We start from the raw sequence: 17350 nt of genomic DNA on the forward strand, positions 1-17350 counted from the left end.
GCGCCCACTACACAGGGGTGGCTGTAGCCCATAGGAAAACACCCTAAAATCTCTGAGCCACCTCTTTTCTTGGTTTACTACATTATTAAATTGATATTAATAACATTTACACAATATATTAATATAATCTAATACAAGTACAGAACAAATAACATAAGAATAACTAAAAAAAAGAATAACACCAAAACCCCTACAATAAAAAAAAAGTGTGATTCATTCAGGCCCCACATCACAAACTTACAGAGCTTAAAGACTGCTACTAATGTCTTAGTGCCAGATACCACGGGACATTTTCAGGGGTCTTGTGGACTATGCCTCAATTGTTCAGTTATTTTGGCAGCATGAGAGGGATCTAGTGGATATAAGGCCAGAGGTTTTAATGTTATGGCTGATTGGAGAATGTCACAACTGTATGTTGGGAAACATCATCTATAACTGTTGACAAGAGCCCTTTTGGCTATTCCCATGTCAAACAGCTCAGTCATTTGTGATGTCTGCAAATGTAATGTCAAACAAAACCTTGGGCAAATCTCTTTGAAGGATGTTTCTCAGCTGTGTTTCACTGTACACTTACTGCCTTGTGTTCATCAACTTTAGAGAGGCAAAGTAAGCTGTTCTCTACTTCCCCTTTATTCAATTAAGGTTTTCACGCAATGATATTGGGAAAAAGATGAAGTTGGATCACAGTTTCTTTGTTAAATTCATGAAACTAACATTTAAATCCAGGACACTGTATTTTCATATTTTGCACTGGTTTTGCACCTTAAACAGAAATTTAAAGCATGTCATAAAAATTAATCGATGCCAAATGTTGTCTACCTACTAACATCTGCCCTGACTCGTCGCATTCTCTACAGTAACAAATTAGAGATGTACTGTGTATGAGTTCTAGGGTGATTATCATAAATGAAAAATTTATGATATAGGCCTTTTTATTATGCTGTAGGCTGTTTCTTTCCACTCCCCAGTTGTTGCCTATAGCTATGTATCTGCTACCCAGCTGTGAGTAGCAGCTGTCACTGGCTTCAGAAAACACACAATGATGTTGTCTAAAACCTCAGGGTAAAAACATCTATGCATCAGGGGGGCTTTTTTTTTATATGCATATCATAAAATAAACAAACCCTGAAATGACGGTAGAAGTCAGGAGTCACCAGTTTACATAAATGTTCCTGTGTTCCATCACAATTTGCTATATAAGATGTGAAACATAGAAATATCGTCCACTAAACTTCCTTTTAGCTAAAGGAGAGTGACTTCATTCTGTAGCTTGAACTGGGAAGGCTCTGAGCAACACTCGGTCTTGTTATGTACGCAGTTTAATTTGAGACTATCGCATTTCTTTCCATGACACAGTGCTTCCAAAAAATATTATTATTTTGTCTCTATTATCTCTTTTATAATACAGATGTACATCCAGACTACAACCCTAACCATCTCTATAAGCCTCAGTGCATCGGTCTCTCTGGGTATGCTCTACATGCCCAAAGTCTACGTGGTTCTTTTCCATCCAGAGCAGAACGTACCCAAGCGCAAACGCAGTCTAAAGGCTGTGGTCACTGCAGCCACCATGTCCAACAAGTTCAACCCTAAAGGTGGCCTGAGGCCCAACGGAGAGGCCAAATCTGAACTTTGTGAAAGTCTTGAAACACAAGGTTGGTATCACACAATGACATCCATCCATGCAACAAAGGAAAGACAGGTCAACCAGCATCTGTTAATGCACTCTGTATGCAGAAAATAATGAACTCCTTTTAAGTGAAGATTACATTTTTCTTTAACAGATGACAAAAAGAACGATGGGAATAATTAGAAGTGATAGGGGTTGTGTCACATTAGCTTCTCACTTGCACATAAGTGACGTAGTAGTTAAGTGTTCCCTTCAAAAGAGACTGGAAGTTAATTTTCTCTATTTGAAGGATTATTTTTTAATTTTACTGTATGCAATAGCAAAATAGTTAAATTTTCAAAAACTATATTGATACTGGATTTGCCAGTCAGAAGGTGTGGCAGGGGGCCCATACTATTCTGAAAGGGATAAAAGCAAGGATAACTCAGTGTTGGAGATGAGGATATTTCAATCACCAAGACAAATGGTATGAACAGGCAGTGCCTGTGTGGGGGCAGGAATAAATCCAGTCAAGCACCCCCACATGTTGTGATTACTTAAGGTACTGATTTTTTACTCTGACAAGCTGAACAATATACCATGATATATATCCGGACTAAAAAAAAAGACAACTTACACTTATGTGTATGTTTTCTTCCTATCTTGAAAGGGAATTGTTACAGTATTTTATCCAATTACAGAACCCATTTATAGGTGCTGAGACTTAACCTCTGGTTTAAACTGTGAATCTAACAACTGCTCTTTGTGCTTATGTGTCAGATTGTGTTGAGGGAGGGGAGCCTTGTGAGGGACTTTAGACTCTCAGGTAACCTGATTAGAAAATAACTTTGCTCTTCTGTCATCCGTGAGCACTTTTTCCTGTTAATTTCTGCTAATGTTCACCACAACACCTGTGCCTGCCTACACAATGCAAAAAAGCATCCCTGCTAAAATTCAGCACCCTGAATGACATAAAGCATTAATCACACAGTCACAAATCCACCCTGGACCAAGGGATATTAACTTGGATAAACAAGATTGGTGTGTGGTGCTGTAAAATGGCCAATCAGCATGGTAAAGCCTGTTAATGTGAGAAGATGACAACCCTCTGCCGGAGAGGAGACAAGCGATAGCCATGTGTCCCCTGTAATTTGTTTCCCTGTTGACAAAAGAAGGAATTTGTGGTAATGGGACAACAACAACAATAAGAGTGAACAGGAAAAGACAGATGGGTCTGCCAGCTCCAATTCTTTCTGGACCATCTATTCTTTATCTTGGCCTCGCAGCATATAAATATTCAAATAAGGTTCATTTATCAATGCTTTTCTTGGAAGATATGCTTTGGATGAAATGGCAAGAATACCGCCCCCATTCACCCACCCAGTATGGCCCTGACAAATATACCAGAAGCGTTTACCATTGCACATCTCTCCTCTGCAGCACTTTTGCCCCTACTCTGGCTTTCAGCCGTCTTCTGATTGGATTCATCCCTTCTGACATATTCAATCAGCCAAGGCTGCTGTAGGCAGATTGGCAGATTGGTAGTGTGATTACCACCACAGAGCATGCTCGCTGAGGACAGTTTTACTTTTAAAAATTACACATACACTCACATTTGCACAGACATATGTGTGCAGACAAGCATGACTGCACACATACTCATAGGTACTGTATGTATGACAGTCACATTTGACCAGTGGTTTGGGTTTGTTATGATTGCTGTGGTCTGCCCTCTGGTCATCTGACTTATGTACTTCATTCACAGCTCACAAATTTCCACAAACAATGAAAAGAATAATTAGAACCATTACCAAACGTTGATAGCAAAAGCTATACGGCCGGGACAGATCACATATCGCCTTAATTGTATTTTACATGTAAAACACCACAGTTAAGAATGGTAATACATTGACTGCTGCATGCTTTGCTTGATGCACATAGAAACCACAGGTCGTTGCATGCACTAAAATACTTGCATTTGAATGGTTACTCCCGTATTTTATGCTACTGCTGTGAACTGCTTGGTAGTTTAGTAGTTTGTATTTTGGAATTGCAATTTAATAGTATAATCTAAAAAAATAGAGAGTTTTCCTGATTTTACTATGCTGTAGAACCAGGTACATATGAGTGCAAAACTCAAGTGACTCTGAATAATTTTGCATTGCTGTCAAATCTTATGATACTATGTTTTTAAAATGTCTGCAATATTACCAGACAGACTTATCTCAAGGGAAAACAAGAGGAAAACATGTAAATATGATGCATCTGTATGTATACACAGGCAGGAATTGTTACATTTTTATTTACTGTCAGCGTTGGAAGATGGTTTTATACTGGCACCACAGATGTTTTCGTGACTCCTCAAGGCACCCATGCCAAACTAACAACAAAGCATTGAAGAAGAAAAAAAAGAGCTGCTGTAGTATTTTAACCCAAATTCTAACAAAGCAGTTTTCCTGCCTAAACCAAGATCAGTATTTGTGGTGAAAAGAAATGATAATACAAATTAATACATTAAATGAATACTGTTACCAAACATAAATAATATACCTGTAAAATGTGAGGATAATTCCATTTCACGTCATATGTACATTATATATTTTTTGGATTTTTAGACTAGATCTAATAATGTCATTTGGAGGTTTAAAGGATTTTAGATGAGGATTCCTTTTACATTTAACAGATATTACTTTTTAATATAAAAGTAATTTTACTAAATATTTTCAAACTATTATTATTTTAATAAAAAAAGAAATCAAAAGATTAACAGTAACTAATCATTTGGATAAATGAGCCCAAACGTTATATACGCCATAAGAAAATGAACAGAACCTCTTCTTTAGAAACCAGCACATCCTCCATAAACAAGGGAACATTTATTACCATCCAAAAAAGAAGAAACGGACAGCTCTTTAGATAAAAACAAGCTGTTCCTCTTTTATCATACTTTTATGATATATATTTATGTTGGTTGCAGCTTTTATTAGATGGGCTGTGATTACAGATGTTGTTGAATTTGTGCATTTTACACATCACTAACAGTTTATTTTGTATCTTAGACGTGAGCATGCGAGACATTAAGATAATTTAACATTAGCATCAAGCTATTAAAATTAGTTTCACTTGTGCTTGTTTACTTGAGTCGTTCATAAGGAGAACTTTACAAAAATCAGAATTCCAACACTATGATTGCCTATTTGAATCTCACCCATTGCATTTTTAACCCTTCTTTCTTCTTCCCTATTACTACAGTGTTGGCCTCAAAGCAGACATACATAAGCTACAGTAACCATGCCATCTAAGACCGAGATGAGCCGTGGAAGAGGAGAAAAGGCCTGCCTGAGGAGAAATCACCTGATTGTGGGGGCATATTGGGGATACACTGGAGAACTTTCAAGCTGCTACATCAGAGGATTGGGGTGGAAAGATGGGAATTTGTCACTCCAAAGGATGTCATATTTTTTTTATGGAATCATGTAAAGGCTTGGATGCAAATTTTATGATAAATTAGTAGCTTGTAGGAGGGAGAGAAGAGATGTAAGGGAGCTTGGGCAGTTAATTTTCCTCTTCCCACCCTGAGCATTGATCAGTGACGTTTCCAGATGCAGGCTGAATGAACCACCTGGAGCCTACAGATTTTTATTTATTTTTTCTGAAGTGTATAGAGCACAAGTTCAGTTCTCTCTGATACTGAATTGTTTGTCTCATTTCAGTAAAAACAGGGGAAAGCATTCTGTTTTTATCAAATGGAGCTGACGAAATGAAGTGGTGTAAAAAAAATGTAGTAGTTATTTTTGGTTACAGGTGTATTTGGAGTTGAAAGCTGCAGTACTCTTCAGACTGTACATGCCTTACGACAGTACACTCAGTATTCCTACATGAACTAAATATATCTGAAACACATGAAAATAAGGCAGTGGGTCTCCCCAGTAGTTTTTTTTTTACTGTTTCATAATAATGAGGACACCACCGTTTTGGCAATCCTAGTGTACAGTCCCAGAGCATGCTTATGGGAGCATCACGTGTACTGTGCTGTGTTGTCAACGTCTATGGAATGCAACATTTGTCATCGTTGTCATTCACAGTGGAGATGTCATTTTTGGGGTATCCCTCTGCTGAACGAAAATAAGTCAAACAAACCAAACACAAATTGCCATGCAATAGCTCTATGGTTGACATCACATTCCATAAATGTCAGTCAGGACTTGGACACTTGACTGTAAACATCTGAGATTGAGGGGCTCTTATTTATCATGCACCTATTGAAGCCTTTTGAAAGACTGTCAAAATTTCACTTGTAGCGTTGAAAGTAATTGACAAATTTAGCCTAAAAGAGTTTTGATTAAAATTCAATAAGATTGTAAGACTTGTAATAAAGACTGTATACTCTGTACCTTAATGCAGGGTATTGTGATATAGTAGATTTTTAAAGAAAAAAAAGACAACAACAAGCTGTTGTCATGCCAGACATATTGTTATTAAAGCCTGACAACATATGATAAATGGGACAGAAGAAATGCACTACAAGACTAATCTGTGTGCTTGCAAAAGATTTTTATGGAAAAAAAAATGCATTCCTCTTCTGGGTCTTGGATTTTATGCCTGAAGTGGAAATGATAAAATATATTTTTTAAATAATTTTTTTGATTTAAAACAAGGCTCAAGTAGCTAGCCGGCGTTAATACCAATTTTGAAAAGGTATTGACTTAGTTCAGACAACTGGTCAAAAAGTTCAAACATAATTAGCAATATGATATATTGTTTCAACATATACTGTAACAATTTAAATTAACATTCAATCCATTGTCTGATTTTTATATATATCAATAAAAGATACAGCCATGCTGTACTAAGTAGTAGCAAGTTCACCTTCCACTTGGCAGCTATCTTAATTATTTCTTGCTTCCAGCAAACAATTTGACTTTGTGTTTAACAAGACCCACCTATTTTTCTTTCCACAGAAATTGCTGGAAACCCAAATATAGACAAAAGGCCATAAACATGACACCAGCAGGATACACTTCTTTGTTTGTGTATAAAGGATGTGCAAAAAGAATTGTTTGTTTAAATGTTAACCAGCCGGTAGTTTCTCAGGTTTACTTTGAAGTATTTCTGCCCCCTAGTGATCAAGAGTTTCTAAGTACCGCTTTAAATCTCTACAGTGATACATCACTGCTCCATGCCTACTAATTAATTGGTTTTCACAGTACTGAACATAAAAAAAAAAAAAATCAAAGGTATGAATACTTGCTTGATAAATAAGGGCCACTGCCTTCATTCTGTGCCTCATATCCATTAAACTACTTCTGCTAAATGTTCCATGGTTCTTTCATCATGTTTGTGTTGCCAGTATTACCTTTCAGTTGTTCAGTTTAAACATTATTACGGATGAATTCAGTGTACAATTTAAAATGTGTAAACACCATTACTGTTTCCATTCTCTAAAATATTACTAATAACAGTATTTTCTGGATTTTTTGTCTCATTAAATGTTATCCTCAGTAATGCAAAAATTGTATGTTGCATGTCAAAACCCATAAGAAAGTCGTGTGGTAAAATTGGAGAGAAAGGCATAAAGTCCAGACTACTGCAGAGGATTATAACTTACAAATATTTTGCTTTTTGATCAATGATTCTCTCAGCTCTCAGCTTCAACGAGTCTAAGGTGTTGCGCAAATGTTGTTTTCTCATTTGATAAAGTATTGTTTGTGGGATTGTTTGTGTTTGTGAATATGATCATTTTACTGCTTTTTTGCCACGACCCCCCTCCCCACCTACTTTTATTTTTCTAAAACACTGTCTGTGTTACAAAATAGAATATGTAATTGCTGACTGAAATTAAATGGCAAGTTAATGTATGTTATTAAAATTGATTGATCATGTCTGCTTTATGTACCAAATTATTAAAAAAAAAAGAGAAAAAAACAGTTACAGTGCCTGGATATTTATGAACTATCTATAAAAATAAAAAAAAGCTGTGTAGAGCATGTTCATTTTTATACAAGATATTTCTAATAAAAAGATTGTTTTGTTAACACGTTGTTGGTGTGTCTTCTTAGTGAGCATTTCCTTAGCAAAGAAAGCAACATTTAAAATTATTTTTATGAGTATTCTGTTGTCTTGTAGATTAAATGAATGCCTACTTATGGTTCAGTCACAATATAGTAAAAAATAGGACAGAGGTTGTAAATCCAACACTAACAACCTGTGGATAATCACTTTCTAATCACAAGGCAGTTGCACAAACTGTTAATTGACGGAACCTTTCTCCAAGCGATCAAAGTCTGACTACAATAATACATACAGAAAAAAACCCAACAATCATATAACCCCCTATGTGCAAGCACTTTGGCGACAGTGGGAAGGAAAAACTCCCTGAGAACTAAACTGAACTGAGAAAGGCCAAGACTGAAAGCTTGTGAAAAATGTTCAAATAACTACAGGCTGGGGAACTATTGTTCAAGACTACTTTAAACATTAACAGAAAGTCTGAGTCCTTGGAAGCAAAACATAAAGAAGTAAGCAGTGTTTTGAGACTTCTGTAGAGTAGTGTATACCGTAGGCAAGAAGAAAGTATTTTAAAGATATAATTTTAAGTTAATTTTAAGTGTTACCCGTTTGTTTGTTGTAAGTAAGATGATGGCTTTCAAATTATCCGGCACTGCTGCATAATTTCTATACCTCTGTTATCCCTAGCTATCAACCATTTATGCTACTCACAGAGGATGCAGAGATTTGTAATTGGGGTTTTTTTTTCCCCCCCCATTTCTAATGCTTATTTCATCCAAATAATTAAGAAAAGCCAAGTCATTTGAATATTTCCCCATTAACAATATTATAACTGCTTTAACATTTCCAGTATTCAAATTAATGAATAGGCTACTGCTCATGAGACCACTGGGGGAATACATGCTGAAAATAAAAAGGTGTTTCTCATTTGAAATATCACGTTAATATTTCCACTTGGCTGCTCTAACCAGTGAGTGGGTATTTCATTTTGTACCCAAGAGAAAAGCGTTAAATATTGCTGAGGTGCTTGTTTCTTTCTAAATGTGCTGGAGACACAAATGTATAAGATGCAGTAAGTGTAGACCCTGTGGTGCAGTGCTGGAGGAATGACATCAACTTTTTTTTTTATTGTTATTTGTTTACATTTGTGGTCAGAAAGTTGATAGTAGCTTATTTTTGCTCAAATATTTTCAGGGTGTCCAAATAGCTATATGTGGTGTTGCCTATGTGTTGGACTCTGTGTGACTGATGCAGTTTCTGTGAGCTAATGCAGGCATTACACAAGGACAGAGGTGGCAAAAGTACAAATATTCTGTACTTAAGTAGATGTACTTATGTTAAAGAAATACTGTGGTAAATGAAAAGATACAGTCTCTGAAATGTGCTCAAAGTAAGGACCTCTTTTGAGGATGTCTTGACCAGCTATTTTTGGAAGAAGCTAAGTGAACATTGTCCTATATTAGTGCAATAAAACTACATTAGTACATGGGGATAAAACCTTATTTCAGTCAGTCTAAATTCTGATTCTATTAAATGTACTTGAATTAATTGTGTGGAACATGAACGTAGAAAAAGATCCAATATTCAATTTAAAAAAAATGAGAACTTACATGTAAACTTTAAATCTCAGTTCATCAAATACTACTAAGCAGTCCTTACCTTTAAATGAAACCTCTCTTCTTCCTCTCCTGAACTGTCTTTTTTTTTTTTTTTTTTTAATCTTTCTCTATCTCTGAGTAAAGTTAACTCTCACTCATTTCTCTCCCTGGGAAATACAGCAGCTGAATGTTTAGCTAGCAGACAATGTGTGGGAAAGCTGCAGACAAACACTCTGAATGTTTGATGATAGTTGTTGAGCTATAAGAAACCTTGCATTTGAAATTAAATGCCACCTAAAAGTCTTTACTCCCTATATGCTCACTGAGGGTGGAGTACCATGACCACAAATTGGAACACCTGCACTTAAAAACAAACAAAACAAACAAAGGAATAGATATTAGTGTAAAAATGCAGGGAGTAAAAGTACAAGTATTTGTACTTTTTTACTTCCCATCACTGCACAAGGGTTTAGTGTAAATGATGAAGATGGAAGGCAGCAAGTTTTAAATGACAAAGGGGATCAAGCCTGCATTCTTTCATGACATGAATAATATATAACATATTTTGATCCATAAAAATAATGTTGCAACTCTGCATTGAATGTTAAGAAAAAAATGGTGTTATTTTTATTTCTTTCATTATATTTCTTTTATCAAATCACTGAAATGTTTATGCCACATACACAATTATTTAGCAAAGCTCTTTAAAAAGGAAAAAAATAAGACAGAAGACTGGAAGGGGGGAAATTTCTTGTGTAGTACAATAAATCATGATGACAGCCTATACACATGTGTGCCCCATTACTGAAAGCCTGTGGCAGCAATTTAATTTGGACCTCCCGTGACCTGACTCAGAGAAAGTAGTAGTAATTACTATGAAATTATGAATTTGTTTGATTCTAATTTCTTCTGAGTGATTGTTGCCTGAACAATATGAAAGCAGTGTAAGTTTTAACAAAATTTAAAAGACCTTAGGTTGACAATGATTGACTTTAGCTGATCATTTTTATTTAAAACTGCAAATGGCAGCCTCCTGAAGAAATATTATTCTACCATTAGCACCAATTCATAATTAACACAATATCTAGAAGAAACTAGTGACATAGCTACCTCGGCATCTAAACCCCCAGGGTTCTTTTTGAGATTCCTGCGTGGAAATTGCATTCCAAAAATAAATTTAGTATTTCACTCCAATTAAAAATTCTGTATTAACCATCTTGGTATCAAAATAAAGCTACCACTTGTGAGTCTTCATTAAAGGTGTAAGCGTCACAACAGATGCCACGGCCAACCAGCCTATCACTGATCAGTCTCTAGGCATGTGTCACTGCGGCTTTAGCAATCAATTTCACAGCGACTGCCAGCAAGCTACAGCGACCACACATCACCAGTTGGAGAATACTATTTTTTCCTTAGGGACCTGTGATAGAGTTCTGCTTCCAAAAGACTATGAATGATAACTATCAAGCTCTTGAATTGTTTGATCTTCCTGGCAAATTACCTCACTTTCAAACCTTCAATAGTAATTTTGTGGACGTCCATTACAGCTGCAGGGAATTCACTAGATTAATAAATGCCTTTTTTAATTTAACAATATTAGCATTGTTATTATCAACATGATACATATGAATACAGATTATTTATAAACAAACACTTTTTATTATGTGTTAACCTAATGATTTATTCAGCACGTTGTTTTTTTAATTTTATTTTAGATTTTCCTAGTTTATTTATTTTAATTAACTTATTTGTTTGTAACCAGGTTAAAACTGTCATTTATTAAATTGTTTGAAATATTAAAAAAGTTGAAATCAATGTTAAAATGTAAAATGGTTAAAGTATTTAGAAAAGAGTACAATGTGTATAACAAGTTTAAAAGAACATTTCAATTATATATAGTTCAATTTTATTTTAGTGAGGTTGGTGTCTTTGTAGGAGGAAGTGAATGTGGTTGTGATCGTTAGCCTGCTCTGAGAGAAGTTTGGATGGAAAGTACAAGTTTGTGTAAGTCAGTATGCATGAACTGGACTATCTGCTCAACAGTCTTTGTCGATGCACACATTTTGCAAACTGACTGTGAGAAGCTGAGGACACTGCTGCTCCGAAATCCATCACGCGGCTGCTCACTTTTGTTTTAGCTCAAGAGCTTGCACCATTTGGAAAGGTCCGCTGATCACTCAGCATTCCTCCACCCTCTAGAAAGATGCGACTAGAAGCGTTATAAAAACAATGTCTAAAAAGTTTGACATTGAAAAGACATCCACAACAACTACATTTGGACTATAAATAGCCCTTACACGGAGGTCCTATGGACGTCAACTGTAGAAGTTCAGTAGGTGTTACAAAACAACCCATCAGTAGACCAAAACTGTACGTCTAAAAATGACTCCTAAAGAGCGTCACTCTGCCATGACTTTGCGCAGTGGGTCGTCACAGGCAACTTTTCTCTAAGATTATGGGTTACTCTTTTGTTCTCAATGAGTTTTCCTTTCAATCTTTACATAATGATTATTTCACCTGCACAGCATGATCATTCACAGATGTGATACTCTCACTGTCAGCACATCCATTTGCTCATTTAAGTTAATGTGCACACATATAATCAGACACCAAGCACCACTCGGGTCTATGTATTGCACTTTTATGGCATATCTCACCACACTTTCTACGCTTGACAGACACAACTATGGACACACTAAAGTTTATCCCAAGGAATGTGAGTGGAGCTGGCTCCAGAGAGAAGAGGTTAAAGACTTTTAACCAGCTTAAAAATCTACAGGCAGACGTCTTACTACAAGAGTCTCAAAGGGCCCCCACAGTTACAGATGAACTTAAAACACCTGAGTTTCTTAATGTGTTCTCAGCCTGCTATAACTCTGGGAGTAGCAATTTTAATATATAAAAATGTTAGAGGGTAGATTTCTAATAATTAAACTATATATACGTAACAAAGTTGTGAGTGTATATGGCCCAAATGTTGTTGACACCTCATTCTTATACGCTTTTTTTTTTACCGCACTGTAGGAACACCTAGATTGCTCACTTGTTCTTGGGGGCGACCTCAACTTTGGACTAAATGAAGAAATGGACAGGCTCAGTGCAGCTGGAACTCAGCACAATTGGCAGATTTTGCAACACATGGCGATCTCTTCACCCCAAATGCAGGAAACATACTTACTTCTCACATGTCCATCACTCTTACTCTGTCTGGATTATTTCCTTGTCAGCAGCTCCCTGCTGAGTGACATTTCATACACTGAGATACAACCTATAGCTGTTAGCGATCATGCTCCTGTGTCTTTAATTCTAATAAATAAGAAGGTCATTTCCTAAGTAAAAACTGGAAATTTAATACATCATAGCTTAAAGATGAAGATTTTTATTAAATATTTGTTAAAAAAATAATGGGTTTTATATTTAGACTGTAATGACCTGCCTGGAACATCAGAATCTGGGAGGAAAGGTAAAACTGTGATGGGAGGTAAAATAATTTCATTTTCATCACATAACAACAAACCTATTCAGAAATTAGAGGAAATCCATTACATCCTTAGGAGAACCCTATGCGTCCTCTGAGGAACAGAAAATGCTGAGCAAAATACATCAAGCACAACTAGAATTAAATGTAATTCTTAGTACAAAGACTTTGCGTGCAAAATTTTGAACATGATAACAAATCAGATTGATTTGTAGCTAACCAGTTAAAATTAATAAAGAAAAAACTACTATATGTGCTGTTAAAGACATACAAAATACAAAATATGATCCTTAAAGAAAAAAAACACCACTTTCAGGGACTTTTACAAAACTTAATATTCACCACAGATAAACCCATATAAAAGACAAAATTGATCCGTTTCTTGATAACATAACCCTTCCAAAAATATAAGAATGTCAACCAGTGGCCCTGGATTTACTGCTGACGTCAAGGGAACTCCAGAAAGCCCTGAAAAGCACACCCAATGAAAAGGCTCCAGTTCCAGACAGATTTCCAGCAGAATTCTATTCAAGGCACAAATTAAAATTGTGATCTGTTCCTGGCACATTTCTTATTAACTCATGATTCATTACTGAAAAATTCCATCAAACAACCAAATATATTTTTCCAGTGCCTAATTCTTGTGCAAATAAGTTAGATCAGTATCAGTAATAATTACTTTATGCAATAACAAATTTATCTGCTGAGGATAAGAATAACAGGCAATCACTGTTAAATTCTCACATGCACCAGCAGGCACATATCAGAATCAGAATACTTTATTCATCCCGAGGGACATATATGTGTGTGACAATAAACAGCTAGATCAGCAACCTCCAATTTAAAAATACCATGCTATACTTCTAACCACCGTGTAACATAAAGTGGAGAAGCTCAACAATTATGCAATGTGTGTTGATAAGACAGTTACTGTAGCCCAACATGAATGTTTTTGCTCAACAGCAGTAACACCTCAATAACATTCACATAGATTAGGGATTCAGCTTCAGGAAATTCGTTGTACGGTTCATGCATACCCTAAAAGCCCCCTGTCATGAAGAACTGGTTGAAAAGTTTGAACATGAGCATTGGTGTGTGGCTTTATGAATGTTTAAAGGGCTTGTACATCTTAAGATGACACGTAGGATTTTAGAATACATTATTTGTGTAGAGCAACGTTACTGTGTTTATTCCTGAGAAGTTGAGTTTATGGTCATGCTCCATCAAACAATCAGGTTGAGGAAGTCTCTACTCTGATATCTGATCATTGAAATTCAAACAAGCTCATATCTACTGCAAACATTTAAACCACCTGGGAAGAAACTCATTATGCATCATAGCAGCATTTTCTTGGACCTCAAATAATCATAAACTGCATGACAGCATAATGGAACCCAGTTGAGAAAAGATAAATATGCAATCAGCAACACACTTGGCTTCCCCTTTAAAACTGCAGAGAAAAACGTGTGCAAGTTTATGCAGCCATTAAAAATCTCCTGTCTGTCTGTCACAGTTGAAAATATATCAAGAGTGGAACTAAAAATACATGGAAAATGTATAAGTGGAAAATGTATAAGAGGTTTTAATAATCATTTACTTTCCGAAATATCACAAAAATAAACCCTATGATACATTTCTCCAAAGTTCCAGGCTTGCTAATAGGTGAAATAAACTTCACTGTCATCCTCCTTTACACCTGCCCCACATTCTTTGTAAGTCTCATCGTAATACTGTTTCAGTTTCCCCTAACCACTTTAAGCCATTAGTTAAAATAAAGCAACATAAAAGAGGAAGGACATTTACACTGTTAAGTTTGGGCATTTCCTTAATGAAGCTAACTGTTAAATACTTTATCTGAGTCTCTTTTTTTTTTTTTTTTTTTTTAACTTTCTTATTTATAATTAACATTGTCAACAGCTGGCACTCTGACGCACTGTAGCATGTTTGCATTATTGCTCAACTATTGTATCTCCTACATTAACAAACCTGAAACCTTGTTTTGAAATCATAGCGCACAACTTTTAACGATATCTTGTTTCCCACTTTACTTTATTTTTGAATGGACAAAATATTACCAATGCTAAAGTTAAAAAAAAAAAACAATGCAGAAATGATGGTGTACATACAATTTTATTTGGCAACAGACACACACTGAATCATGCAATAATATGCAAGCATCACATGTGCATTTACATAAATAAGTCTTCTTCAATTTGCAACTGTAACAACACTTGTGTGCGTGTTTGTTTATGTGGTTGCTGCTATCCCGGTGACACTATTACAGCTTTTGATTTAGGACTGTCAAGGCTCTATGCCATTCCTCTTCTCATATACACCAGATTCTTTGCTCATTCCTCTTATTCACCTGCCCCACAGTAGGTATTTACGTGTTCAGTTGGCTGTGCTACTGAAGGGGCTAGCCCATATGTCTCCCTGAACCCGCTAAATAATTTAACATAACAGCCATTCCTATAAAAACCCCATCTATATTAATGAGCAGCCTCCAACCATTTGGATCAGTGGATGAAGGCTGTGGTCCTGCCACAACCACGTAAAGGACTTACCTTCACCAAAGAATCTCAGTGTATGTGAAAGATAAACTTATCAGCCACCAAATTAAAACCACTGACAGGTGATGTGTATAATATTTATAACTGTGTTACAATGCCAGTGTCCTAGTGGGAATCCTTAGGTTCTAGGATTCATGTTTAGGCGACATGCACCACCCAAGTAAACATTAGTGCAGAGCAAAGACAACACCTTTGTTGCAACAACACTTTCTAATTTCATTGGACTCCAAGTGGAAAACAGTGCATCTCACCTTCCCCCAATAGAGCAAAGCTTTGGCGGGAAGAGGGACACCATCTCAGTATTAGGCAGGTGGTTTAAATATTGTTACCCATCAGTGTGGAAAAGCTAGTTTCTTCATCATATTCTTTTTATCAAACCTTTCCTCTCACTTTATGTCACCGACAGCCCAATCCATTAACTGGTACACAATATCTAGACTTGTATTAAACTTCGGCTGCGTCTAATTTTTTGGACAGCCTGGAAATTAAACCTTGCGGGATTATGATGTCATGATCCTAGATCCAGAGTTTTGAGTTTTGAACGGTTAAATTTATGATGGTCTAGTATTTTCTGTTTGGTTCCTAGTTTATTCATTGATTACCCTTTCTTCTTCTTGTATATTTTTTTGTATTTTGAGTTTTAGTTACCAGTTCCAGTTTTTGGATATAACCTTCAGGTACCTCTTGTCTTGATTTTTTTGTTCTTGCTACCTTGTAATCTGGTTTTCTGTATAGTTATTTATTTATGTTTTGATCCTTTGTCTTTATTCTATCCTTCGCAGAATCTGTTTGTATCTTGCCAAGTGTCTGTTTCCATTAGTCATTCTCTGTTAAACACTTCCTGTTTGATTTTGGTAGTCCTTTGAATCTTATTATATAAAGCCTCCAGTTTGGCTTAGTGCCTTATTGAGTCACACTGTGTCCCAGCTTCATTTGTGCCAGGTGTGTTTCCCTGAAATTTTATATTTATTTATTCTGGATCTACACAAGCTATAATACTTACTTGCCTTGGGCTTACTTCAGTCTTCCCATGAGCCTTCACTTGGATCTTTTCTGCCCGTGTTTCATGACAGAGTGAGGTTTAATAGGTTCAAGGTTCTTTATTTGTCACATGCATAGTTATACAAGTATAACACACAGTGAAATGTAGCCTGACACGCTCCTCGACATGTGCAAAAATTGGGGGGGGGGGGTGTAGAGGAGGAACATTATATACATACACACGTGCACGCACACACGCAGGCGCACACACACACACACACACACACACACAGTATATACACTGGGTGAATGTGCAGTAGTAGCAGCAAGCAGGTGAATTCTGTACATTAATATAAATAGACATCTGACTATTTTACAGGATAGACAATATAAACATATTTAAAATTAAAGGAATTGAAATGTACATTGTGCCTTGGTTTAGAGTGTCTGGAAGAGAGTCCTGTCTCAGTCAATTATAGATGATGTGAGAGGGCGGGTGTGTGTGTTTAGGGCACGGATGGCTTGGGGATAGAAGCTCCTCTTGAGTCTCTCTGTCCTTGCCCGGAAGATGCGGAACCTTCTACCAGATTGCAGAAGTTGGAACAGTTTGTTGCCTGGATGGGACGGGTCCTTCAGTATCTGCGCTGCTCTAGTCCGGCATCTCCTGGTGTAGGTGTCCTGAAGCGGGGGGAGAGCAATCCTGCAGCAGCGTTCTGCTGTACGGATCACTCTCTGGAGAGCTTTTTGGTCCTTCACACAGCTGTTCCCGAACCACGATGTCATGTTCTGTGTGAGGATGCTCTCCACAGCGCCTGTATAGAAAATCCTGAGGATCTTTGGAGAGACCCTGAACTTCCTCAGTTGTCGTAGGTGATACAGGCGCTGCCTAGCCTTTTTGGTCTGGACCTGAATGTGGGCAGCCCATGTCAGGTCTGAGGAGATGTGGACACCAAGATACTTGAAGGACTGCACCCTCTCCACTGGAGCTCCATTGATGATAATGGGCTTGCTAGCTTGATAGCTAGCCACTATCTTTATGTTTAGTAATTCTCTTAACAGTGGGATTCTGTGGTCCAAACTAGTTATTAGCAGAAGTGCTATTTTC

At 36.6% G+C, this 17350-nt stretch overlaps 1 protein-coding gene across 3 annotated transcripts in view; it reads left to right on the plus strand.

The window, feature by feature from the left end:
* LOC101471251 (metabotropic glutamate receptor 4) overlaps nucleotides 1-7632 on the plus strand; it is a 202518-nt gene extending 194886 nt beyond the window's left edge. For 2 of the 3 annotated variants that reach the window (XM_014412820.3, XM_014412821.3), the window contains 2 exons: nucleotides 1409-1655; nucleotides 4862-7632. In XM_014412820.3, coding sequence (XP_014268306.1) covers nucleotides 1409-1655; nucleotides 4862-4911 — 297 coding nt within the window. In that variant the 3' untranslated portion in view covers nucleotides 4912-7632. Of the gene's footprint in view, nucleotides 1-1408; nucleotides 1656-2389; nucleotides 2436-4861 lie in introns of all 3 variants that reach the window. The other variant, XM_014412822.3, reaches the window with a different exon arrangement.
* The last annotated feature ends 9718 nt before the right edge of the window (nucleotides 7633-17350 follow it).

Source organism: Maylandia zebra, linkage group LG20 (genome assembly GCF_041146795.1).
Source record: "Maylandia zebra isolate NMK-2024a linkage group LG20, Mzebra_GT3a, whole genome shotgun sequence".
Lineage (NCBI taxonomy): Eukaryota > Metazoa > Chordata > Actinopteri > Cichliformes > Cichlidae > Maylandia > Maylandia zebra.